This window comes from Salmo salar, chromosome ssa09, assembly GCF_905237065.1.
Source record: "Salmo salar chromosome ssa09, Ssal_v3.1, whole genome shotgun sequence".
NCBI classification, from domain to species: Eukaryota; Metazoa; Chordata; class Actinopteri; order Salmoniformes; family Salmonidae; genus Salmo; species Salmo salar.
The window spans coordinates 105,718,939-105,746,774 of record NC_059450.1 but is presented as its reverse complement, the minus strand read 5'-3'; the positions used below and the strand labels follow the sequence as shown (position 1 = coordinate 105,746,774).

Below are 27,836 nucleotides of genomic sequence, written 5' to 3'. Positions count from 1 at the left end.
GACCTTTACTCTGAGTGTGAAGGCAGACACGTGCTATGTTCTACTACACTGCCAAGGTTGACTCGGTTAAGAGGGCAGCCTTTGTTAAGCCGCTGAATGGTGTCATTACAATCTCTATGTTCTACATAGAACCTGGAAATCGCAACATGTGGAGTTTAATTGAAGTGTGGAATGACATTATGAGCAGAATGTTAACCTGTTAGGGCTAGGGGGCAGTATTTACACGGCCGGATAAAGAACGTACCCGATTTAATCTGGTTATTACTACTGCCCAGAAACTAGAATATGCATATAACTATTGGCTTTGGATAGAAAACACCCTAAAGTTTCTAAAACTGTTTGAATGGTGTCTGTGAGTATAACAGAACTCAATGGCAGGCAAAAACCTGAGAAGATTCTGTACAGGAAGTGCCCTCTCTGACCATTCCTTGGGCTTCTTGACTCTTTTTATTGAAAACTTAGGATCTTTGCTGTAACGTGACACTTCCTACGGCTCCCATAGGCTCTCAGAACCCGGGAAAAAGCTGAATGATGTCGAGGCAGCCCCTGGCTGAAAAACATTAGCGCCTTTGGTAAGTGGTCTATCAGAGGACAATGAGACTGAGGCGCGTGCACGAGGTGACCCCATGTTTTTATTTTCTCTCTCTTTGAGCTAAAACACAGATTCCCGGTTGGAATATTATCGCTTTTTTATGAGAAAAATGGCATAAAAATGTATTTTAAACAGCGGTTGACATGCTTCGAAGTACGGTAATGGAATATTTAGAATTTTTTTGTCATGAAACGCGTCGGGCGCGTCACCCTTCTTTACACTTCGGATAGTGTCTTGAACGCAGGAACAAAACAGAGGATATTTGAACATAACTATGGATTATTTTGAACCAAACCAACATTTGTTATTGAAGTAGAAGTCCTGGGAGTGCATTCTGACGAAGAACAGCAAAGGTAATAACATTTTTCTTATAGTAAATCTGACTTTGGTGAGTACCACACTTGGTGGTAATTAAGGAAATTAGCCTGTTAGGGCTAGGGGGCAGCATTGACACGGCTGGATAAACAACATACCCGATTTAATCTGGTTACCACTCCTACTCAGTAACTAGAATATGCATATACTTATTACATATGGATAGAAAACACCCTAAATTTTCTAAAACTGTTTGAATGGTGTCTGTGAGTATAACAGAACTCAAATGGCAGGTCAAAACCTGAGAGATTCCTTTACAGGAAGTGGCCTGTCTGACCATTTGTTGAACTTCTTTTCCATCTCTATCATTTACTAAGGATCTCTGCTCTAACGTGACACTTCCCACGTCTTCCATAGGCTCTCAGAGCCCGGGAAAAAACAGAATGTCGTCATTCCAGCCCCAGGCTGAAACACATTATCGCCTTTCTCAAGTGGCCCATCAAGAGACACTAGCTTATGCGCGTGACCCCGACCGCCCCCGCCTTTGGGATTTTTTCCTCTGTTTGCCGAAAAGGAGATTCCCTGTCGGAATATTATCGCTTTTCTACGAGAAAAATGTCGTAAAAATTGATTTTAAACAGCGGTTGACATGCTTCGACGTACGGTAATGGAATACTTAGAATTTTATTGTCACGAATTGCGCCAAGCGCGTGACACTTCTTTACTATTTCGGATAGTGTCTGGAACGCATACGAACAAAACGCCGCTATTCGGATATAACGATGGATTATTTTGGACCAAACCAACATTTGTTATTGAAGTAGCTGTCCTGGGTGTGTATTCTGACGAAGACAACAAAAGGTAATGACATTTTTATAATAGTAAATATGATTATGGTGAGTGCTAAACTTGCCGGGTGTCTAAATAAGCGAGCCCATGATGCCTGGGCTATGTACTTAGAATATTGCAAAATGTGCTTTCACCAAAAAGCTATTTTAAAATCGGACATATCGAGTGCATAGAGGAGGTCTGTATCTATAATTCTTAAAATAATTGTTATGCTTTTTGTGAACGTTTATCGTGAGTAATTTAGTAAAATGTTAGCGAATTCCCCGGAAGTTTGCGGGGGTATGCTAGTTCTGAACGTCACATGCTAATGTAAAAAGCTGGTTTTTGATATAAATATGAACTTGATTGAACAAAACATGCATGTATTGTATAACATAATGTCCTAGGGTTGTCATCTGATGAAGATCATCAAAGGTGAGTGCTGCATTTAGCTGTCTTCTGGGTTTTGGTGACATTATATGCTGGCTTGAAAAATGGGTGTCTGATTATTTCTGGCTTGGTACTCTGCTGACATAATCTAATGTTTTGCTTTCGTTGTAAAGCCTTTTTGAAATCGGACAGTGTGGTTAGATTAACGAGAGTCTTATCTTTAAATGGCTGTAAAATAGTCATATGTTTGAGAAATTGAAGTAATAGGATTTTTAAGGTTTTGAAAATCGCGCCACAGGATAGCCGTGGCTGTTACGTAGGTGGGACGAATTCGTCCCGCCTAGCCTAGAGAGGCTAAATAGCTAGCCCTGTGATGCCGGGCTATCTACTGAGAATATTGCAAAATGTGCTTTCACCGAAAAGCTATTTTAAAATCGGACATAGCGAGTGCATAGAGGAGTTCTGTATCTAAAATTCTTAAAATAATTGTTATGTTTTTTGTGAACGTTTATCGTGAGTAATTTAGTAAATTCACCGGAAGTTTGCGGGGGGTATGCTAGTTCTGAATGTCACATCCTAATGTAAAAAGCTGGTTTTTGATATAAATATGAACTTGATTGAACAAAACATGCATGTATTGTATAACATAATGTCCTAAGATTGTCATCTGATGAAGATCATCAAAGGTTAGTGCTGCATTTAGCTGTGGTTTGGGTTTATGTGACATTATATGCTAGCTTGAAAAATGGGTGTCTGATTATTTCTGGCTGGGTACTCTGCTGACATAATCTAATGTTTTGCTTTCGTTGTAAAGCCTTTTTGAAATCGGACAGTGTGGTTAGATTAACGAGAGTCTTGTCTTTAAAATGGTGTAAAATAGTCATATGTTTGAGAAATTGAAGTAATAGCATTTCTAAGGTATTTGAATAACGCTCCACAGGATTCCACTGGCTGTTACGTAGGTGGGACGATTTCGTCCCACCTTCCCTAGAGAGGTTTAGCTCACACCAGTGCTGTTTCATTATCAATGAAGGAACCACATTCGGGGGATATGGTGATAAGCAATACCATTATTTCATGTATCAGAGACATGGGCAAGCTGACATGTCATGCTCCAATGTACAACTAGCAGCCTCGGCGAGTGCCACCACCACTACAACAACCCGAAGAAACCCAATGTTGACCATGCCAGATCTGAAGGAGTTGGAGGATGTGAGGAGACCGGTGAAACTGCTCAACATCAGTGACAGTGTTTTGAACGTTGTTTCCTTTTAATTACAGTACTACTACTACTACTATTTGCATTGGGCTAACCCTGTTTCTCACCCTGCAGGTATACGGACCTTGAAGAGGATGATAGTCGATTTGGAAAAGTCTTGGCCGTCTGCTGGACCTAACCTGAACACACACATCCTGATACCACTGTTCATTACGATGGCAACTCTGATCATGAATAATCTACTCATGTACTGACTTTTTATGTTGCCTTATAGTGTGTCTTGTGTAGTGCAAGCAATAATTTACCTATACTCTTGGTATTGTGTATTTACCACTGACATATAGGATGCATGTGATGCCTTTGGTATTACATCGTTTATTGACAATATACCTGCCTGTACATCTATTGTGACACTACAATGATACCATATTAATCATGAATGTATAATCATAACTGTTTAAGGATATTCAATATACATTTAAAAGAAACATCAGAATAAACATGTTAAAGACTCATCACACCCTGTCCAGCTAGTGTTTTGTCTTCACTTCGCACACTCTGTACTTTTATTTCTCTGTATCTGGCCTCTGACTATATCTTGGTCTTCCTTGGTCATATCGGCAGCACGCATCCATTCTCTGTCCTGAAGCAGTTCATGAGCCAACATTCTCTCTGTGTCACGGACAGTGAGCAATCTGAAGACTATCCTTTTCACTAGTTCACACTGCATCACTTTAGGCATTATGTTGTCAGGGTCGCAGGGTGTGCTTGTGGATGCACTGTGTTTCTCTTTGGGAAATAGAGTCCTTGTGATGATCTTGTAGGTGGACTTATTCTCACATCTGATGTTACTGCCAATGAATACACACCTCCCTTGCATTGCATCCACTATCATAACCCCTAGACTCCACATGTCTATGGCACATGTGTACTTTGCAGATGTATGTCTTTGGGAAAACAATTTGGGCGCCCTGTAGGGCGCCGTGACCACATTTGGGCTCATCACTTCCACGGAAAGTCTAGAGAGGCCCAAGTCAGCCACTTTCACTGTGAGATTTTCTGTCAGCAGCACGTTGTAAGGCGTAATGTCCCTGTGTATTATATTCTTTCTGTGCATGTATGACAGGGCATTAGCCACTTGTGTACTAAAGTGAGCAACGAAACTCAAAGGGAGACACTGTAGCCAACAGTCTTGTTCGTAGTACGACTTCACACCGTATCCATTGTGGATAGCGTCGCTCAACGTGTAGGGTGCGTAGGTCATAAGCATGGCTATCTTGCCATCATCTACAAAACAATTGTGCATGTCGATCACATATGGGTGACCCCTTAGTGCAGTGAGACATGAAAGTTCTCTCACTATTGTGTCCTCTATGCCTCTGTTGCTGTTGTGATATTTCAAGACATACTCCTTCCCAGTTGTCAGACAAGTCACTTTGTACACGGTTCCATATGCACCGCTGCCTAAAACAGGGCCTCTCTTGTATTTCTCCATTCTGATTGGTATAGTGGTTCAGTTGTAGTAGCTTATATATAGCATCATTGACTTTTGAGGGGGGTTGTTAATGGTCTAAGTAGTCTGACCAAACAGTGCTGTGTATTCCGCATCTGTCTGACCGATCCAACCACAGATGCACAAGTCAACCATGATGCTGCCTCAAGCTTGGTAATCCGACAATGGATCCTTTTTGAGGAACCGATTAGGCCTGGACAGTCCAACCATTAATTTGCAATATAACCATGATGATGCCTGTAGCTTGGTAATTGGAACATAGTTTTTGAGGACCTGTCCTACAAAACACCTGTTCTATCTTCCCTCACTATCAAAGGGTGCTGTTATCCTGCAAGAATGGAACAGCACTTATACCGGTCTCACCTACACTTCCAGATAAATGGAACATTCTCAGTATCCTGTCCATAGAGACACTGTTAGAGAACACACCCTTTGACAATGGACCAGGCTCCAAGGGTTAGACAGACCGTAAGATGCGCGTTAGGAAATACCTTGATTGCGCTGTAAGTCATACACTGTCACTGTCACTGTGTTAAATTAACAAGGGTAAGGTAGTGAGCTTGTGTAACACATTGATTCTGTCTCCCCAAGGTTCAGATACCCCAGGATAACGGAGTTCCACTTGCATTCTGCCTGAGTGGATATATCGCCGTGAGAGATCTCACTGACTCCCAGTTCGGGACCATAGCATGTCCGGGTCTGTCTATTTACACAGAGGGTACAATCTGTTTTGGTTGTGAAGAAGGCAAGGCTTTGGCTGCTTTGGAAATGGCAATACTGTTCTATTTTACTCCCCTCTCACTATGTACTGGGTTGGACATGATGCATATATAAAGTGCTCCGCATGATGTGATAACCACTGAGTGACACTCTCTACCCGCTGCTACAATCGACCGCTAAGTTGAGACTAAGACGGCTATGGGATCCAGGCTGTAACTTGTACCTGTGCCACACACTTGTTAACCAGACTTGAACAAATGGCTCCAGATGACACTTGTTCTGCCACAGTAAATGCTTGTGAACACTTTCTGCTGTAGTTGTACATGAAATACATGATGTTACCAGATGCACTCTGTGTCCATGAGTTTTATTACACACACACACACACACATACACACTTCTGTAGCATTTCATTAGTTTATTATTGTTCATTTGCAATGGATACAGACACAATGGTACATTGACATGGTTATATTCTCAACAATAGAAGTGATACATAATAAAAGCAAGCTTGCTCTACCCTAGGCTTAGACCATCATTTCCCATATCCTGGCAATAGATATTGGGCTGTTTGCTAAATGTCACCCGCTGTCATCCACACCGGACTCTTCATCAGTGGCAGCTACAGGTTGTCCTACATCCACACCGGACCCTTCATCAGTGGCAGCTACAGGTTGTCCTATATCCACACCTGCTCCTTCCGCTCTTGCCCCTTCCACACTTGCTCATTCCATCATCTTGCTCATATTTCTCCCAATTCCATCTATTCCACATAGTGGCAGGTAGGTAGAGAGGAACACTCGATACACCACATTCTTCATTGCGCACCAGATGTCTTCCATGTTATAAACCGGTCCCTTGTTCAAGACGAGTATCATGTTCTTGGGACACTTAGGACCAGTCTCAATCCTAGTCTGTTGCTGTAGAGTTTGATCGATCTCGACGGTAAGGCAAACATCAAAGTCGTCTTCGGTTGGTCGTTTGACGTCGCTGACGCCGTTTGACACCGAAGAAGACGTTCCTGGAGCTTTGTCAGCAGCAGCACATACAGCGCTTAGAAATGATTCACATTCCATGTGAGCCCTATACAGATAGGTGTGATAGGTGGTGTGCCTATTCGGGCACTCGTGTATATCCCGCGCAAGGGCCATCATTCTTCTGTTGCCCTTCACAAAGATCGACGTATTGACTCTGTGGTAGCCTGACATCATCACTTTGAAAGTTAATGTGAAAGGAGGGCCTGATGTAGCAAACTGGAGCATACGGTTGAACATATCAGTCTCTGCATCGTTCATATCGGCTGTATCACTCGTCTCAGACCGAGTCCAGGGGCTGCTTTCGTCAGTTAACATCAGGAAGCGATTGCTACCTTGGTATCCCAGTGGTAACATTGAAGGCTCCTGTGTGGGTTTGCAATTGAAGCCTGGGTTCGATGCCATTTCAGAAGCTACTGTTGAAAGAGTATCTACACCTGATAAGAGAATTATCTAATAAAGGTAAATTAATCAATAAACCATGATGAATTATTAGTCTTACAGCATGGTTAATGAATAATCAATGTAATGATCAATGTAGTGATCGATTGGTCTGATTAGTCACAGAAAGTCCAGGAACGACTGGAGAGGGAAAGAAATGTGTGTATGTAATTAGTGTAGAGAGCAGGGGACAGATGATAAAGGGAGTAGAAACTTCGAGGGGTTCCTAACCTTGAGGGAAAGGAACAGGCTGAGCTGGATAGTGATAAACAGTGTGGGAAGTTAAAGGGGAATGCAGGTCACCAACAGTTTGTGTGTAAATGCATGTGCGTAAGTAAGCAAGAACTATATAATGACTGCTTTGTTATCCTGACCTCAGAACGTTCTCTGAATAAAGCTACAGAAACCTTTTGCAGAAAGCTGAGTCCTTGCCTAATTATTTAACCCATTGTCTTACAAACCTTGGGCATTAGTCAAGGCATATTGATTATTGATTATTATCATCAAGATATAGAATTCCTTTATCAACACCACTAGCTTTTATAGGAAACATGATAGCCTAGAAGATGTGAGACACAGCTATGAGAGGTTGGATTACCTGACAAAGGTTCAGTTATAGAGTGGAGAGTAGTAATAAAGCACAGATATGACAGTAGGACATGTCAAGCTAGGGTTCATATAGCCAACCGACACTGTGTTTAGGGGGAGGACGTATCCAACGCTGGATATTTCAGTGTGGGTATGGAGAGGGTAGTGTCACTGTACAAGGGGTCCGTTGACCAGACTCAACTATATACAGTCTGATTCTATCTGTGTACTCACAATTGTATTCAACCTCTATACCAAGAAGGGGGTTGTGCTCTATGTATACTGGATCAATGGAGTGTGACCATACAGCAGTAATGCAAGGTATAGCGAGTTTGACAATGGAAGGAGAAACCATGTTGAGGCAATCTAAGCCTCAATCGAAGCCGAATGGTGTTGTTACCAGGTCTTCCCGGATGACGTGTTCCACCAAGTGGCGTATTCTCGTGGACCCGTACCTCCGGTCTGCCTTAGAGGCTCTAGGTGCCAGACTGAACAACCTCACGTGCAGTTACATACACATCTGGGTGTACCCGTCTGGCAGAGACCAGGGTCTGGACCTGTTATGCGAATGTCATGTTATGGGCCTAACTGAGTGTCACTGTCAGCAGACTACAATCCGTGGCTACTTCGAGACTAGGATGCCTATGACACTCGATGAGGTCGAGAAGCTGGTCGGGATCCCGTGTACCTTGTACAAGGTAGAAAAGCATCACGAATGTACCACTCAAGGCCTCCTGTTCTGCACCGGCGACCACATATTCAACAAGTGTAATGGGGTGAGAAGTGTCCCTGTTTACCCAGAAGGATACACTGTCTACAGCTACTTGCGGAATGACGGCTGTCGGATGCTTGACAAGATCGAACACTGGGGACATCTTTATTCATATTCACATCTCCAGTCGAAGAGAGAGTTTGATTATTTTTATGACACATACCGTTGTTTAAAGTCTCAGGCACCTTGTTAATTGCCAGATTGTGCTTAATCTGATAGACTTTGCTTGTGTCGTGAAATGATTGTGCCCCATATGTTGTAATTGCCATTGAAATAAACAATGATACCAGAGGTATTCTGTGTCCATGGGTTCTATTGTACACCATTAGATACAACATCTACAGAAGACAAAGTAGCGTAGTGGGTCCTATTAGCAACGGCCAAAGACACAGTAGTGTTGCTTATGGTTCACAATGATTACAAAGGGACTATGTAGACCGGGCTGGCTGTGATCAGTGCAAGAGCAGGGTCCATTGATTATGCTACTGAACAACTAAGCAGTCCTTGTAAACTATCCAGGGTTGACATATTCAGCCTTGGTTGCATGAATTAGCCATAGTTCGAGGTGTCAGCCTTGTTTGGAGGGATCACTCTTGCTTGGCTGTACAAGTCTTAAGCAGATACGAGCCCTAGTTACCATGGTTAGAGGAGTCAGCTTTGGTTGGACAAGCGTGTATGTAGCCATGTTTGGAGGAGTCAGCGTTGGTTGGACAAGGGGTGTTGTTGGATACCATAGCCTTGGTTGGAGGGGTCACTATAGGCACGTTCTGAAACTCATGGTTGGACAGGGTGTAACAATTAAGCAGTCCTGAATTAGGCATGGCTAGAGGAGTCAGTCTGGGTTGGATATACAAGTCTTAAGTGGATAGGAGTCGTAGTTGCCATGTAGCCATGTGTGGAGGGATCAGCTTTGGTTGGACAAGGGGTGTTGTTGGATACTATAGCCCTGGTCTGACAAGTCACTATAGGCAAGGCTGATACACATGGTTGGTGTTGGATGAATGGACTACTGGAAACCCCTTTAAAGCCATTGTTTGCCAGACTGTAACACCACACACTGAGTCTCTCTACTAGGCAGCATAGGGTACATCCACCCAAAGACAATGTACTACCTTACCCTGTGTCATAGTAGTAGTAACCATGTCTCAGTCACCAGTACCTGAGGACGCCCATCTGGACACACTTACAAAACAGACCCTACATCTAATGGAGACATTGAACACTTTCACCTACATGTCTCTCGTACCGTTATTGAATCTAGACACCAATGGCAGCAGCAGACTATACAACGTACTCTGTGCCCTGGAAGGTATTGGACTTCTGAGTAAAGATAGGAAGGTATACACATGCAAACGACAAAGGTATCAGAGTCCGGTATTTAGCAAACCTAGTATGAAGAAACACATTGGAACTGTTTACCTGCATGTGCGCAATCACATTTACATTTACATTATTTAGCAGACGCTCTTATCCAGAGCAACTTACAAATTGGTGCATTCACCTTATGATATCCAGTGGAACAACCACTTTACAATAGTACATCTATATCTTTTTTTTTTTTGGGGGGGGGGTGTTAGAAGGATTACTTAATCCTATCCCAGGTATTCCTTAAAGAGGTGGGGTTTCAGGTGTCTACGGAAGGTGGTGATTGACTCCGCTGTCCTGGCGTCGTGAGGGAGCTTGTTCCACCATTGGGGTGCCAGAGCAGCGAACAGTTTTGACTGGGCTGAGCGGGAACTGTGCTTCCGCAGAGGTAGGGGGGCCAGCAGGCCAGAGGTGGATGAACGCAGTGCCCTTGTTTGGGTGTAGGGCCTGATCAGAGCCTGAAGGTACGGAGGTGCCGTTCCCCTCACAGCTCCGTAGGGAAGCACCATGGTCATGTAGCAGATGCGAGCTTCAACTGGAAGCCAGTGGAGTGTGCGGAGGAGCGTGGTGACGTGAGAGAACTTGGGAAGGTTGAACACCAGACAGGCTGCAGTGTTCTGGATGAGTTGTAGGGGTTTAATGGCACAGGCAGGGAGCCCCGCCAACAGGGAGTTGTAGTAATCCAGACGGGAGATGACAAGTGCCTGGATTAGGACCTGTGCCGCTTCCTGTGTAAGGCAGGGTCGTACTCTGCGAATGTTGTATAGCATGAACCTACAGGATCGGGTCACCGCCTTGATGTTAGCGGAGAACGACAGGGTGTTGTCCAGGGTCACGCCGAGGCTCTTAGCACTCTGGGAGGAGGACACAATGGAGTTGTCCACCGTGATGGCGAGATCATGGAAAGGGCAGTCCTTCCCCGGGAGGAAGAGCAGCTCCGTCTTGCCGAGGTTCAGCTTGAGGTGGTGATCCGTCATCCACACTGATATGTCTGTCAGACATGCAGAGATGCAATTCGCCACCTGGTTATCAGAAGGGGGAAAGGAGAAGATTAATTGTGTGTCGTCTGCATAGCAATGATAGGAAAGACCATGTAAGGATATGACAGAGCCAAGTGACTTTGGTGTATAGCGAGAATAGGAGAGGGCCTAGAACTGAGCCCTGGGGGACACCAGTGGTGAGAGCATGTGTTGCGGAGACTGATTCTCGCCACGCCACCTGGTAGGAGCGACCTGTCAGGTAGGACGCAATCCAAGAGTGTGCCGCGCCGGAGATACCCAATTCGGAGAGGGTGGAGAGGAGGATCTGATGGTTCACAGTATCAAAGGCAGCAGATAGGTCTAGAAGGATGAGAGCAGAGGAGAGAGAGTTAGCTTTAGCAGTGCGGAGAGCCTCTGTGACACAGAGAAGAGCAGTCTCAGTTGAATGACCAGCCTTGAAACCTGACTGATTTGGATCAAGAAGGTCATTCTGAGAGAGATAGCAGGAGAGCTGGCCAAGGACGGCACGTTCAAGAGTTTTGGAGAGAAAAGAAGGGATACTGGTCTGTAGTTGTTGACATCGGAGGGATCGAGTGTAGGTTTTTTGAGAAGGGGTGCAACTCTCGCTCTCTTGAAGACGGAAGGGACGTAGCCAGCGGTCAAGGATGAGTTGATGAGCGAGGTGAGGTAAGGGAGAAGGTCTCCGGAAATGGTCTGGAGAAGAGAGGAGGGGATAGGGTCAAGCGGGCAGGTTGTTGGGCGGCCGGCCGTCACAAGACGCAAGATTTCATCTGGACAGAGAGGGGAGAAAGAGGTCAAAGCATAGGGTAGGGCAATGTGAGCAGGACCAGCTGTGTCGTTTGACTTAACAAACGAGGATCGGATGTCGTCGACCTTCTTTTCAAAATGGTTGACGAAGTCATCCGCAGAGAGGGAGGAGGGGGGGAGGGGGAGGAGGATTCAGGAGGGAGGAGAAGGTGGCAAAGAGCTTCCTAGGGTTAGAGGCAGATGCTTGGAAGTTAGAGTGGTAGAAAGTGGCTTTAGCAGCAGAAACAGAGGAGGAGAAAGTGGCTTTAGCAGCAGAAACAGATGAGGAGAATGTAGAGAGGAGGGAGTGAAAAGATGCCAGGTCCGCAGGGAGGCTAGTTTTCCTCCATTTCCGCTTAGCTGCCCGGAGCCCTGTTCTGTGAGCTCGCAATGAGTCGTCAAGCCACGGAGCAGGAGGGGAGGACCGAGCCGGTCGGGAGGATAGGGGACATAGAGAGTCAAAGGATGCAGAAAGGGAGGAGAGGAGGGTTGAGGAGGCAGAATCAGGAGATTGGTTGGAGAAGGATTGAGCAGAGGGAAGAGATGATAGGATGGAAGAGGAGAGAGTAGCAGGAGAGAGAGAGCGAAGGTTGCGACAGCGTAATACCATCTGAGTAGGGGCAGAGTGAGTAGTGTTGGAGGAGAGCGAGAGGGAAAAGGATACAAGGTAGTGATCGGAGACTTGGAGGGAAGTTGCAGTGAGATTAGTAGAAGAACAGCATCTAGTGAAGATGAGGTCAAGCGTATTGCCTGCCTTGTGAGTAGGGGGGGACGGTGAGAGGGTGAGGTCAAAAGAGGAGAGGAGTGGAAAGAAGGAGGCAGAGAGAAATTAGTCAAAGGTAGACGTAGGGAGGTTAAAGTCACCCAGAACTGTGAGGGGTGAGCCATCCTCAGGAAAGGAACTTATCAAGGCGTCAAGCTCATTGATGAACTCTCCAAGGGAACCTGGAGGGCAATAAATGGTAAGGATGTTAAGCTTGAATGGGCTAGTGATTGTGACAGCATGGGATTCAAAGGAGGAGATAGACAGATGGGTCAGGAGAGAAAGAGAGAATGTCCACTTGGGAGAGATGAGGATTCCAGTGCCACCACCCCGCTGACCAGATGTTCACCTTGCAGGACTTGGTCAAGACATTTGATATTCCACCACGTAGGATGTATGATATTTTCCGGGTGCTGAACGTAATTGGTGTTGTGATAAAAAGGAAGGTAGGATGCTACACATCTGCGCCAAATTCGGTGTGTTCGGACTCCCAATGGAAACGGACTCTGGAAAGGATATGGGGTGATTCCTCTGAAGGCCAGGTCATGGAAAATAATGTAACAGAGGGTATGTGCATTGACGCTATTGCCATTGGTTCTGACACCCAGATCATCCAGATTGACTCCTCTGAATACCAGTTGCTTTATGTCGACAATGATGCCGTGATATCCGAGTCCTATAGCTTACCAGAGGGTATGTACATTGACCCTAATGCCATTGGTTCTGATACCCAGATCATCCAGATTGACTCCTCTGAATACCAGTTGCTTTATGTTGACAATGATGCCGTGATATCAGAGTCCTATATCTTAGAGACCAATTCCGTATTAGAGCCAGTGTGCCTCCCGATGGAGTGGAACGGTACACAGAAAGACTGTACCAATGGTGAAGTGCAGTGTATAGACATCAACAATGCATTTCCCGGGTACAAGGGCATGCTGAGAGACTCTCACACAAGCCAAGTGCTGTGTATAGACACTGAGGACCTGCCAACTGACACCTTTGATACTCAGGACATCCTGATGAACATTCCTGAGGGCAGGGTTGATTGGACCAACACAGACAGTCTACTAGAGTCCTTATTATGGTTAGATGAGGACTGACAGTAACCCTGAAACAGTATTTGGTTTCCAACAGGACTATTGTGAACAGGACAGTACCTGGCCTATACCCAAGTTTACCACTGATGTACTGCATATGACTGCACTCTGTCTGTAACTCCACTGTTGTATTATACCATTGTACACATCCACACTGTTCTATTACACCATTGTACATATCCATACATCCACTGTTGTATTATACCATTGTAAACATCTATGTAACTCCACTGTTGTCGTAAACCATTGCAAATAAATTCTATACCTTGATGTACTTGTCTTGTGTAGTAGTTGTGTACTGCAGTCATATGTTATTTTGTACAACTGACACAGGATCACGATAGACACCAAACACAAATGTGGTTCACTACTTTATTAGCCTTTACGGTACATATTCCTAACATCATACTCAATCTCTACTATTGTGAGAAGCATCAAGCACAAAGTGATAACAGGTAAAGGACTCTTCTGAAAGTCACATAACCAAGAAGGTCATTGTTGCCCCCAATACCAGCCAATCCGAAAAGGGTCATGATGATGTTCCTACATCTGGACTCAGGTTCTGCTACTGGAAAGAACTCCACGAACCCATTCTGGAACATTTCAAAATAAATATTAGATTACAGGTATACCAAGACAATGGTGGCATCTCTCAGTCATTACTGAACGTACCCAGAAGTTATGTTTGACTAGCCAGTCCGTGTGGTGAGTGACCAGGTACTCTGATATCTCTTCTCCCACCACGCCAACACAGTCGTCTCTCCCCTTGACTCTCAAGTACTGGCACACCGCAGCCCCAAAAGACATCAGGCTGGCAACACGGCCCCAGTTGACGGTCCCGTCTTCAAAGATGATATGGGCTACTGAACTTCACGTCATCCCCTCTGTTATCCACATAGAGTGTGTTGATCATACCTGTAAGTTCGATAGTGCAACAAATGTTTAATGACTTTGTCACTGGCTTATGTTAGCTGTTGGTATCATAACACAATACCTACCATGGTATGTGTATCTGTGCTTCTCCAGTAATTGCCCAATAACTCTACTCATTGTTGACACAGCTTTGCTTTCGTTCCACCTAGGTTTCAGAAGTCCCGTACATTGTCCTAGGACACATTTAATGAGTTGCCTGGTGTCTATGTCCAGGGCTCCGGTCTGGTGATGGTATGTTTCCTGATGTGATATCTTCATTGTGTGCATTTATGAGTCGCTGGTAGCCTGACACTTATATATACACGATGGGAGTTATTCACGCTAGCTCTAACACTGACAGAATGCAACTATTACACCAGGGGTAACATCGGCCTTGTGCAGTCGGCCAGGTCAAAGAGACAAGAGGATATCAAAGACGTACTTCATGTTACGTTTATTTAAATACAGCAACACTACAATCATTATATCACCTATGCTCATAGAATGTCTTATGTTTGTTACAGTAGAAGGTAATGTGTAACAACAAAAGAAGAGTAACATGTCAAGGTATAAAAGTGAAAGTCTTCAGCCTCATCCGAAGTTCTTTGGTCATTTCATCGCAGTGAGGGTGATGTCCCTGGGAGGGTAGGTACCTTCCCTGGATGGTGAGGGCGCTGCAGACAACGCAGCGGTTCAGGCCGCTGATTGAAGTGTACCCATAAGCCGAGTTGGTGATGATGCTATCAGGGAATGCAGTCTTTCCCCTCCTGTACCGTTCCTTCCCCAGTAAGAGCATTAGCTCGTCTTCTCGATTCGTGTACCTATCGGTAAGGTACTTACAGCGGCCGCTTGTGTTGTATACATGAAAGATGTGCTCACCTAGCAGGGTATCGTTCTCAACAAAGTCCTTGATTTCGAGGTTACACATGAAACATTTGTGTGTGTGTCAACCGTATTTGGAAGGTAGTACATGTTGGCAGACTCTCCTAGTACACCAAAGTGTTTGGTGCCTGAGCTAAGGAGCTATCCAATTCAAGGTCTCCCCAGCTGTACTCATGTCCAGGTCCTCTCCTAGTGAACAAAGGAGCGCTCTCGATAGACCCTGCCACTTTCAGATGCTTCAATGTTGCCTTGAAGCGGTTACCAATGTCAGGGCAGGCCATGTAATGATCTTGGTCTGGTGTCGATGCACAGATGATGCAATGTTTTGTACCTGCGATTGCAACGTAGCCATCGTTCGAGTACAACACGAAGTCAAGGAATGCTTGCATCCCACTTTGGAACCTCAGCCTCCCTTGTAGGATGAGAAGCTCCTTTTCACGTCCCCTGTACTGGAGCTTCACATAGCGACACTGCCCTTCCCCGTGCTGCACGTGTTCATTTACTCCAGGGTCACCTCTTTTGTATCCAGACAGTACTATGTTACAATCAGCACACTTATATGTGTCATATGTTCCATCAATGTGCATCATAACATCCTCTTCAACAGTACTTCTCCATATTGAACAGGTATAGCCCTTTCCATTCCTGAAAAGTAATCTCGGAACACAACAATCACATTTTCATATAACACCAGTCAAATGACATTGGCATTTTCGGAACTTAAATGAAGTTTCAATCCCTCTGGTGTTTCATACTGACTACCTTGTCTAACCTTGAGGGCGACTAGCCCAAACCCTTTAGCTGTAATGGTCACCTTGCTAGTAGAGCTATAAGAGGTTTTAAACCCATTTGGGGATATTCCAGCTAGCAATAGGTCACAGTTACTTACATTCATAACCATAATTGGGACACAGTCAGACCCAGTACAGCAATAGGTAATACTTGACCCAGACCTGTATAAGTATATCTCACTGTGGGCTACGTCATGGTCCACTACCAAGTCCATTAACCTCTCTGGGCCAGTGGGACGCTTGCGTCCCACCTACTCAACAGCCAGTGTAATCCTGTGGCGCGATATTCAAATACCTTAGAAATGCTATTACTTCAATTTCTCAAACATATGACTATTTTACACCATTTTAAAGACAAGACTCTTGTTAATCTAACCACACTGTCCGATTTCAAAAAGGCTTTACAACGAAAGCAAAACATTAGATTATGTCAGCAGAGTACCGAGCCAGAAATAATCAGACACCCATTTTTCAAGCTAGCATATAATGTCACATGAACCCAAACCACAGCTAAATGCAGCACTAACCTTTGATGATCTTCATCAGATGACACACCTAGGACATTATGTTATACAATACATGCATGTTTTGTTCAATCAAGTTCATATTTATATCAAAAACCAGCTTTTTACATTAGCATGTGACTAGCATGTGACTAGCATTCCCACCGAACACTTCCGGTGAATTTACTAAATTACTCACGATAAACGTTCACAAAAAACATAACAATTATTTAAAGAATTATAGATACAGAACTCCTTTATGCACTCGCTATGTCCGATTTTAAAATAGCTTTTCGGTGAAAGCACATTTTGCAATATTCTGAGTAGATAGCCCGGCATCACAGGGCGACCTATTTAGACACCCAGCAAGTTTAGCACTCACCAAAGTCAGATTTACTATAAGAAAAATGTTATTACCTTTGCTGTTCTTTGTCAGAATGCACTCCCAGGACTTCTACTTCAATAACAAATGTTGGTTTGGTCAGAAATAATCCATAGTTATATCCAAATAGCGGCGTTTTGTTCGTGCGTTCAAGACACTATCCGAAAGGGTAAATAAGGGTCACGAACCCGACGCGTTTCGTGACAAAAAAATTCTAAATATTCCATTACCATACTTGGAAGCATGTCAACCGCTGTTTAAAATCAATGTTTATGCAATTTTTCTCGTAAAAAAGCGATAATATTCCGACCGGGAGTGGTGGTTTTCGTTCAAAGAGAGAGAAAGTAAACATTGAGTCGACTCGGGCACGCGCGCCCCGTCCCATTGTCCTCAGATCGGCCACTTACAAAATGCGCTACTGTTTTTCAGCCATGGGCTGCAAAGCCACGATTCAGCTTTCTGGCGCCTTCTGAGAGCCTATGGGAGCGTTAGAAAATGACACGTCATGCCAGAGATCCCCTGTTTTTGTTACAGATGATCAATAAGGCCATGAAATGGTCAGAGAGAGCGCTTCCTGTTTGGAATCTTCTCAGGTTTTGGCCTGCCAAATGAGTTCTGTTATACTCACAGACACCATTCAAACAGTTTTAGAAACTTTAGGGTGTTTTCTATCCAAATCAAACAATTATATGCATATTCTAGTTACTGGACAGGAGTAGTAACCAGATTAAATCGGGTACGTTTTTTATCCGACCGTGCAAATACTGCCCCCTCTCCCCAACAGGTTAAAACCGAGCCCTGTGTGAGGCTCTGGTGGATAGTTGTAGTGTTTTTGTCCACCCTGGTTATTGTTTGCTGGGATGCTGTGGCCACAATCTTAACCCCATTAGGTGTAGTTACAGTCATGTCATCCAAACCAGCATGAACTAGGGAATCCAGTTTCTCCCTCCACACCTGGGCTTCAAATTTATCTCCTTCCTTGGTAGTGAGATCCTTGTAGGCACTTCGATATACTGTGTCACCGGTCCCACTGCAAGTCAGCATGATGCCTTCTGGGTCAATGGACACGGCTGAGCTCCCATTCCTGTACAGCACCGCTCCGTGTAACAGTAGTCCATGGTCCGTCATCGAGCATGCACACTTTAGGCACTCTGGTTGAGGCACCAAGCTAGTATGTGGTCGTAGGACTAAGGTGATATCGTCCACGTCCAACTGTTGGGAAGCACTCACGGTCTCCCCCGTGGTGCCATGTGCTAGCAGAAGAGAGAGGGTCATATGATCGCTCACTGTAACAGATGAGTTTGTACCCAATTCCAGTGTACAGAACTGGCTCCCCTGCTTTAACTCTATGTGGGAATTGTCACCTAGGTGCAGGTCCATTTGGGTTTCCAATACCACGTTAGCAGATGATTTGGCAGCCTTGATGCTCTCTGTGGACAAGGGCATGACTCTAATATCACGGCCTGTTTTCTTATTCCTCTTCACATCTCTCATAATACTTATCTTCAGCTTTTCTGGACTCCCAATTATCACTGTGTCTACACCATCGCCGCCGATTACGAACGATCTACTGTGTTCAGATAGCAGGAAGACGTTGGTAGCATTTGTGGCGCCTTTATAAATGCCTCTGCCATCCACTATAATCAAGGCAGGCATATCGGGTTTAGCCACCAACATCTTAGTATAGTTACTTATGTGATCAATCTTCCTCGCTCTATGTGAGGGTATCTTCACAATAGGAGCATTTGCATAGAGCACTATGTCTTGGCTCACTGGGCCCCGTTTCTTAAAAATATAGGGTTTGACGATCTCCTCTTTGTCTGTGCCAATATACCTGCGAGTAATACACTCTCAGGCTCCTACATTTGCCCTTGAAGATGTTAGCATCTGTGGCTCTGCTCCTGAGTAATAAGGGAATCCCGTTTCCTGGCATATCAATGTATCTGGAACACTTGCATGATTCCTTCAGCCATCCGAGAGGATGTGAAATCATTTCGGCTTTGTAGGCCTTGACCGTCAAGGCTCTCAGTTGCGGTTCCATAAGAGGATGTCCTACTTCTGTGGTTACAGATACAAACCTCTTTCTCTCAATTGCGTCTTCTATATGTCTATCCATGTTGCCACAGGGATCAGTGGCATTGGGTATAGTCCGGTCGTAGAACGCACATTCTTCGTTGGTCGGCAATGCCGCAACTTGTCGACTCAATGCCTGCATGAACTTATCGAACCCTGATTGTGTGGGATTGTTACAGTGTTTACGGGCCAATTTGTAACACAGGTGCTGGGTCTCAATGTTCCCTATGTATACCTCTTTCAGGGGCACACTGTGCTCCATTGAAAAATTCACCTGATATAGTTCAGGGTGTGGAGTCAGGTCCGGTGTATCTAAGTCGAATAACACAGGCCACACCTCGACTGTTCTCTCCCCACATTGCTGGCCTTGCTGATTATTAACATAGGGGGCAGTATTGACAATTTCGGAAAAAATATGTGCCCATATTAAACTGCCTCCTACTCAAACTCAGAAGCTAGGATATGCATATTATTAGTAGATTTGGATAGAAAACACTCTGAAGTTTCTAAAACCGTTTTAATGGTGTCTGTGAGTATAACAGAACTCATATGGCAAGCAAAAATCTGAGAGAAATCCTACCAGGAAGTGGAAATCTGGATGCATGGGCTCTCTTCAAGTCGTTTCCTATTGAATACACGGTGACGTAGTAATACTTGTGCACTTCCTACGGCTTCCACTAGATGTGGACAGTCTTTACAAAGTTGTTTGAAGCTTCTACGATGAACAGAGCCCGAATGACAAGGAGGGGAAGTAGTTGAGGCAGGGGGTGACATCACTTCTTGGGGCGCGTTCACAAGGGAGGATCCTCCCGTTCCAAAACCTTTATCAAGACACAGGAACCGTCCGGTTGAAATATTATTGAATCTTCACGTTCTGAAGGCCCTAAAGATGGATGTTTTACAACGTTTGACATGTTGAAACGGACGTAAATACAACTTTTTTAAATTTTTCGTCGCGACATCGTCTGTGCGCTTCCTACACTTGGAGTAGCTTACTGGACGCACGAACAACAAGGAGTTATTTGGACATAAATTATGGACTTTATCGAACAAAACATTTGTTGTGGACCTGGGATTCCTGGAAGTGCTTTCTGATGAAGATGATCAAAGGTAAGGGAATATTTCTAATGCAATGTATGATTTTAGATGACTCGAAGATGGCTATCTGTATAGCCTAGTGTATTTTTCTGAGCTCAGTACTCAGATTATTGCAAAGAGTGCTTTCCTCGTGAAGCTTTTTTGAAATCTTTCATAGCGTTTGCATAAAGGAGATGTTAATCTATAATTCTTTGAATGACAGTTTAATTTTGTATCAATGTTTATGACAAGTATTTTTGTAAATTGTGGCGCTGATTCACCGGCAGTATTTGAGGGAAAATATTTTCTGAACGTCACGCGCTGATGTAAAATGCTGTTTTTAGATATAAATATGAACTTTATCGAACAAAAAATGCATGTATTGTGTAACATGATGTCCTAGGAGTGTCATCTGATGAAGATAGTCAAAGGTTAGTGCTGCATTTAGCTGTGTTTTGGGTATTTGTGATTATTGCTAGTTGCTTAGAAAATGGCTGTGTGGTTATTGTGTCGATGTACTCTCCTAACATAATCTAATGTTTTGCTTTCGCTGTAAAGCCTTTTGGAAATCGGACAACGTGGTTCGATTCAGGAGAAGTGTATCTATAAAATGGTGTAAAATAGTCCTATGTTTGAGAACTTTGAATTATGACATTTTGTGGTTTTAAATCTGGCGCTCTGATTTTTCACTGGCTTTTGAATAGTGTGGGATGATTTCGTCCCACTACCCTAGAGAGGTTTAACCTCATCGATCACTGTAGCTACAGGGAAGCCAACTACCACGTTTACCGTGCATAAGGCTTGAAGCAAAGAGTTTGCAAGTGCACAGTTGACACGCTCTAGATCGGCCACTTTCTCATAGTAGTCCAACCACGATGTAGAGCCAAAAAAACTTGTCGCCCCCAATCTCCACATCTCCTTAGTGCTAAGAGGCAGTTTGTTAGCGACTGACCTCACCACGTGAGTCGCATATTCCCCCTGTGTTATGAGTGTGACTAGAACATCCACGGAGACCATGGGTAACATTGCAGGGTTCAGACTGTCAAATACCAGGGTTATCATCTGCATAGAGGATCTTGTCAGCCAGTAGTAGTCACTAGGAGTGTGGTGTCCGTTGGCAACGTTGCGGATGTTCTGAGCAAAGAAGAATATGTTAGCTGCTGCACCGGCCATATTCATGACAGGGTTGTTGGCTAACAGCTCCAAAGTCTCAGACAGAGCCTTGGTCTTTGCGTACTGGCCCAATTTGTGAGCCATGTAACCGTTTACCGTTTGACTAAGATCTAAGGCCGCAAATGTTTTCACCAAGTGGTCTCCGTAAACCAGGGCCCCGATGTTGGTGAAGACCCCGTAGACTCGGGCTCCAACGACCCAGGCTTTGACTGCTAGTTGTGACTTAGGACCGGTTGTGGCAGCTCGAGCATACTCAGAGCCCATTCGCTTCACCGCTCGCCGTTGATTACTGGGAATGACATTGTGAGCCTCGGACATTGCTGCTTCTACTTCGGGGTTGTTCATCATTGACTCCAACTGAGTGCGGGCCATTTCCACTATCGCCTTCCGCTTCTGAATAAACGCTTTGACCAGAGCGCCTGGAATCTTGGTAACAACTCGTGTAAAGACATTCTTCGCATTCACAGTGGATTCCACTATCATCTTTAGAGCCCCTTCCTCTCTTGTAAATCTTGCGGGCCATTTGTCTTTAAAGAGAAACTCACCATTGTGCATGGTAGAGACGTTCTCCTCCTCATAGAGGGAAAAGCGAGCCGCAGCCCTGCGTCTATGCTTGCTATAGAGCCCACAAGCTCCTATTTCGTGCTGGAACACTTCGGCTTCTGTCTCTGGGTTGACGTGATGGGGCTGTCTGTTGGACCCGAATGAGAGCATGCTCATGTCCACGTTCACTTCAGGGGCAGGGCCGTTCACTTCAGGACCAGGGCCGTTCACTTCAGGACTATGCCTTTCACATCTACGAGACCGGGCTCTAGCAGAGGACTAACTTCGACAGGGGTGTCGAATTCAAGCAGTTCGGGACTGGAGGGTCTCGATCGCTTTGGAGAAGACAAGGGGGATCCGTTTGAGCGAGTGTTGGTAGCTTCTTCTTCCAGTGTATACACTGGCACATGGGGATGATCATCCCGCTTATTATCTCCGTACCAATTTTGAGCGTCTTGACGTGTTACGGCTCCGATATCGGCCGGGTTGAGTGCAGATTCAGATATGAACATCTTCCTGACATGAGTTTCACCTTTCACTTCTAGGATTCGAAGGAAGGTACAAATTTCCATTCTAAGGTAGCTCTCGCCTCCTATCTTGATATATTCCGATCGTGGACTGGTAGCTGTCTAACAAACGTCCATCTTTCTTTCGAGGAGAACGTCCAAAGGGTTCAGGCCTACAGCGCTTACGTAGGCACTTTTCAGCTGTCCAGGAGTGTGCTCAGGCCGTCCGTTTCTACGGTGTCTGTAGGTGTCTGTAGAGCAAGCTACATGTTTCCTCACGTATTGAAAATGTAGCCTCTTCAGGGAGAGTTGTAAGAATTGCTTCATGCAAGGTCATTCTATGTTTTTCAGTCCCAATGAGTTTGTCAACCGGTGATACTTGGCTTGCAGTTATAGTGTTCAACTGCATCATTCTGATGTCGAAAGCCGAACTTGAAGCAGCTGCCTTCCGCATGAAGATCAAATCTATGTTGAACTGGGTGTATTGAGGGTACACTGTGCGGTCGTAGAAGTAACTAGGCTCCAAAAACAAGAGTTTATTGGCTAGAGCTTCATCAGTACGCTTGGTTGAGGTTACCATGACAGCCTTCATGTCTGCACCTGATCCCAGGTCCGTTTTATGATCATGGTTTAAAACCTGTTGGGGCTAGGGGGCAGTATTTGCACGGCCGGATAAAAAATGTACCCGATTTAAACTGGTTACTACTCTTGCCCAGAAACTAGAATATGCATATAATTATTAGCTTTGGATAGAAAACACCCTAAAGTTTCTAAAACTGTTTGAATGGTGTCTGTGAGTATAACAGAACTCATATGGCAGGCCAAAACCTGAGAAGATTCCGTACAGGAAGTGCCCTGTCTGACAATTTGTTGTCCTTCTGTTGCATCTCTATCAAAAATACAGCATCTGTGCTGTAACGTGACACTTTCTAAGGCTTCCATTGGCTCTCTAAAGCCGCCAGAAAGTGGAATGGGTTGTCTGCTGTCTCTGGGCAAAGTACAACAGCTCTGTTTGTGAGTGGTCAGCCTGGGGACAGTGAGACTGAGATGCACGTTCACGAGAATTCTCCATTTTAAACAGCGTTTGACATGCTTCTAAGTACGGTAATGGAATATTTTGAATTTTTTTGTCACGAAATGCGCTCGCGCGTCACCCTTCGGATAGTGACCTGAACGCACGAACAAAATGGAGCTATTTGAATATAACTATGGATTATTTGGAACCAAAACAACATTTGTTGTTGAAGTAAAAGTCCTGGGAGTGCATTCTGAAGAAGAACAGCAAAGGTAATCCAATTTTTCTAATAGTAAACGAGAGTTTAGTGGCTAGAGCTTCATCAATACGCTTGGTTGAGGTTACCATGACAGCCTTCATGTCTGCACCTGATCCCAGGTCAGTTTTATGATCATGGTTTAAAGGTTTGAAGCGAACATCGGCATCGTGATAGACCAAGTGGTCAGCCTGATTGGCGTATGCAGTGAAAGCGATAAAGAGCAGGACATTGGAAGCAGATGCGTAGAACTTGTTGCCTCTCAACTCTTGGTAAGCTTCATATAGATTGTCGTAATGCTGTACAATTGAGTTGGCATCGACCGGCCCCTTTATCATTGTCATCATTTATTTTGCTTTAGTGAACACATCCTAATCCAGTTCCATGACAACTCTACTCTCTTCCACAACACCGGCCTTTTTCAGGTGATCCATTGTCCCAGCGTCCAAAACCAGTCTGTTCTTATGGAAGAAGTTTGCCTGTTCCTTGATAGCAGTCATGTGGGGCATTAGATTTTCCCAGTTACCTGTCCACGTAGTGAAGTATAACGTGTCTTGAGTTTGGGTCAGTCCCCTAGACACTAGGGCTAGAATCCCAGTCAATGCTACTGCAGAGCCTGACACTGTGTATAGACCCATCTCTAGGTTGAGACTAAGTCATGGTATCCTTTGTAGACTAAGTCGTGGTATCCCTTAGTTACATTGTCTACATGTGGCAATATGAGTTGCTTTTATACCTTACGGCTCTCAGGGAGGATGGGGGTAGAGATCACACAAAGCCATAGGACTGAGATCGGAAAGTCCCCAATTTCAGCAAATCCAACGAGAAGCGCCGTATCCAGTCTAAGTCAAGCCATAGGACTGAGATCGGAAAGTCCCCAATTTCAGTAAATCCAACGAGGAGCGCCGTATCCAGTCTAAGGCAAGCCATAGGACTGAGATCGGAAAGTCCCCAATTTCAGTAAATCCAACGAGGAGCGCCGTATCCAGTCTAACGCAAGCCATAGGACTGAGATCGGAAAGTCCCCAATTTCAGTAAATCCAACGAGGAGCGCCGTATCCAGTCTAAGGCAAGCCATAGGACTGGGGATGGGACGTCCAAACTGGGAGTCAATATCACATTCAGGGTGGGAATCTCAATGAGCTATTTTATTCGAGCACACATAGGCAATGTATAAGTTGACAATGGTAACCCGGTCTGAGGGATGTCAGGGTGCAACATTCCTCTCTGTAGTTGTTGACACTATCTATATACACGTGATGTGACTGTATTGTACTTTGGGAATAATAAAACATTTTATTTGAAACATTGTTTAAGGATCTGTTATGACTTTATTTCATAGGCATATAGACATTGACATATATCATCATTAGATACATAGGTTACATAGTCACACTATAGACCAAGTGTTATTAAACTAAACAGAGTACCGTGCCACTTTACTATTAGATACCCCCTTTCCCCTTGTTTGCCTAGTCCAATGGTCATCATCATTTCCCCTTACGAGAGTGGTCTTCCTACACTTGGCGCAAGATGTAGATGATATCTTACGTAGAGTCTTGCACACATCAGGGTTGACAAAGGAACTGCTGCATACCACACAGCCCTGAGTCAAGATCTCACTAAGGTCACACAGATCCTTTTGTGTGAACTCGCCAGGCTTAAGCTTTTCCAACAGCGACATCAAACTGCTTTCCAGCCGGAGTCCCTCCTCCATAATGCACACCTTGATCATTCCGAGCAGGCAGCATACAGCGATGTACTTCCAACTCTTGAAGCGTAACAACCTAATGTCCAATGCACATTTAGAGAACAGCTTGGCAGCTACCAGTGTGATACTTTCATTCAGCACATGGATAGGTGACAGGATACGGGAAGTGTGTTCTCGGACATGTTCCAGGATTAGATACTTGCACAGTATACTGATCATGTTTTCACTGTGTGCGGGGAAAACGGATCCTTTCAACTTGGTAATTATCCGCTTCTCGGCCTCTTCTATCCCTTGTACATCTGACAAGATGTACAAGGGACATCTTGTACATCTGACAAGATGTACACGTTGGGACATCTTGTACATCTGACAAGATGTACACGTTGAATCTTGGGTTATCCGTGTCTCTGGAAGATTCTGTAACACATGCCTTGTTTACCCAGTCCCTGTGCTTGACAATTCCCTTTAGATTACATATTGTGTTCACACTATGCATCTTAATCGAGAGCGATAGGCATGCAGCTCGTTTGTTAGAGATGTTTGTCAGCAGCTGATACAGGTCCTCTCCGAGGTCTACACAGGTGGTTATGTATCGGTCCATGACATTCACAGCCGGCATAAAGACAGAGTGGTGCTTCTGGGTGTAGATCATGTCGACCGGTATCATGTTAGAAAACCAGCTAACGGCCGCTAACCGATGGTTCTGGTAGTCGGTGAAGGTCTCATTGGTTAGCTCCTGTGGATTAGGGTGATCCACCCCTGTCTCGTTTGCAGTGTTTGTACTGTGCAGAGACAATTGGTCCACCAAGGCTCGCTCCAGTTCAACCTTACCCATCTCTGGCATACCAAAGTCCAATTTTGGAAATGTGAACACGTGGCGATCCAAAGGGGTGAACGGAGTGCAGTCTTGCTCGTACCTGAACAGCTTACGGGGGACAAGGTGCTGTTTCCTCCTGGACTTGATCTGAGTAACTGTTGTTGTTGCAGTTACAGTACAAGACTGTGCTTGTTGACAATATCCATTAAGGGGTTCCATTTCAATATCATCACACCAGGTGATGTTGAGTGTAAGATCTAGTTCACATCCTCACCCTTTATAACCATTTTGGATATTTAATTTTACCAGTTGCATCAAGCAACGACTAGCCCTTCCGACCTCGAGCTACACAGCCGACCAAGCCTAATGGCAATAACCTCTGGTTCAGATAGACTTGTGAATGTCTGAAGGACGATGTGTGTTGCCTCAGGACTTGGAATTGTCCTTGTACTCTGTTAGTGTGTCAGGGGCTGTGACATAGCAACTACGGCTATTCCCCACTAGCAGTAGGAAATGATATGTACTCAATGGGACTACCAACACCGAAAGGAATAAAGACATGTCACAGGTCTACATTGAGTCACGATTTCTTTATTCATTGTACAAAGCATTGTATAAACTAACTTAAATGCATATACATGCCACAAATAACATAGGTTAACAGCATATCGGGTTCAATAAAGATTCAAAGGTTACACAGAACAAGTAAACAAATCATCTGTGAGGTTAGTTGTTAGTTACAAACATGGTGCAAAATCACGCCTGGTTAAAGGGTTACCGGGCTCCCTTTTGTGATTGCAGCATTCCGTCATCGTCACACGGGACCATGGGATAGATTCTCCAATGATAGAAAATATGGAGCCCCTGAAGGTCTGCAGGGTTGTATAATCTGCGGCCGTGATATACATCCCGAGAGCCTCTATGATGTTCACGGCAAGGTCCTTATTCTGACCCTTAAACCTCTCGACATTGTACATGTCCAGACAGGTTTTCACATTTGTGTGTATCGTGTTTCTTTCGAATATACAGGCCAAGCCATCGACGATTGCTTCCACCAGGTTCATATCTTCCATCTCATCCTGATGAAAGTGCTCAGGGTGATGGGGGTTCTTCTCATAATGGTACTTGAATCCAATGTTTGCCATGGCTGACATGTCATCCGTGTTGTCAATATACAGCTTCTCCAGTGAGCATGCTTGTACTTCTTCTTCGGTCTGGTTACCTCCGTAACGTTTGTTGAGCAGGATCCGTTTCCTCTTGTTTACATCCGCGGCTTCCTTGTCCATGTGTACGGCCATGATACCAGAGTACGCAGCTGCTTCAATTGCACTTGTCTTGCTAGAGTCATGACACGCAATGCTTCTCACATAGTAGCAATCGGCAAGCAGGTCCAGAGTGTCTTCACAAGTCCTGGTTGCTTGTTCTAGAGCTCTGGCAACCACAGCGCCGATCATGGTCACAGACATGTTGTGTGAGAGGAAGGCTTTGTGGTGTTCTCTCAAGGGGAGACTATTCACCAAGGCTTTCTCACACTCGGGACTCCAGACGTTGGCATCTGAAGTGGCGCACAGGACATGCACCAGTTTGACAGTGCCGTACTTGGTCGTAGGGATCTCAATCTTCACCTTCTTGGCACGTGCTCTCGTTACAATGTCATGTACGAAGGAATTCATCGGGGCTGGCTTGTAGACATATTTGTTATGCTCGGGGATCAAGGGTAACGGGTTCGGTGGCACACCAGTAACCTTAGCAGGGGCTCTGGTTCTGG

General features: G+C 44.8%; 1 protein-coding gene and 1 long non-coding RNA gene across 2 annotated transcripts; one reads left to right on the top strand and one right to left on the bottom strand.

Moving 5' to 3' along the window:
- Positions 1–2,882: 2,882 nt before the first annotated feature.
- On the top strand, positions 2,883–3,862 carry LOC106612361 (uncharacterized). The gene is made up of 2 exons (XR_006771101.1): positions 2,883–3,374; positions 3,459–3,862. It is a non-coding gene; the product is annotated as an uncharacterized lncRNA (long non-coding RNA).
- A 9,930-nt stretch (positions 3,863–13,792) lies between these two features.
- Positions 13,793–14,757, bottom strand: LOC123724138 (induced myeloid leukemia cell differentiation protein Mcl-1 homolog). The gene is given in 3 exon segments (XM_045687083.1): positions 13,793–14,020; positions 14,100–14,292; positions 14,294–14,757. Coding segments are annotated over 3 exon segments (399 nt in total). The 5' UTR covers positions 14,341–14,757; the 3' UTR covers positions 13,793–13,861.
- Positions 14,758–27,836: the final 13,079 nt, after the last annotated feature.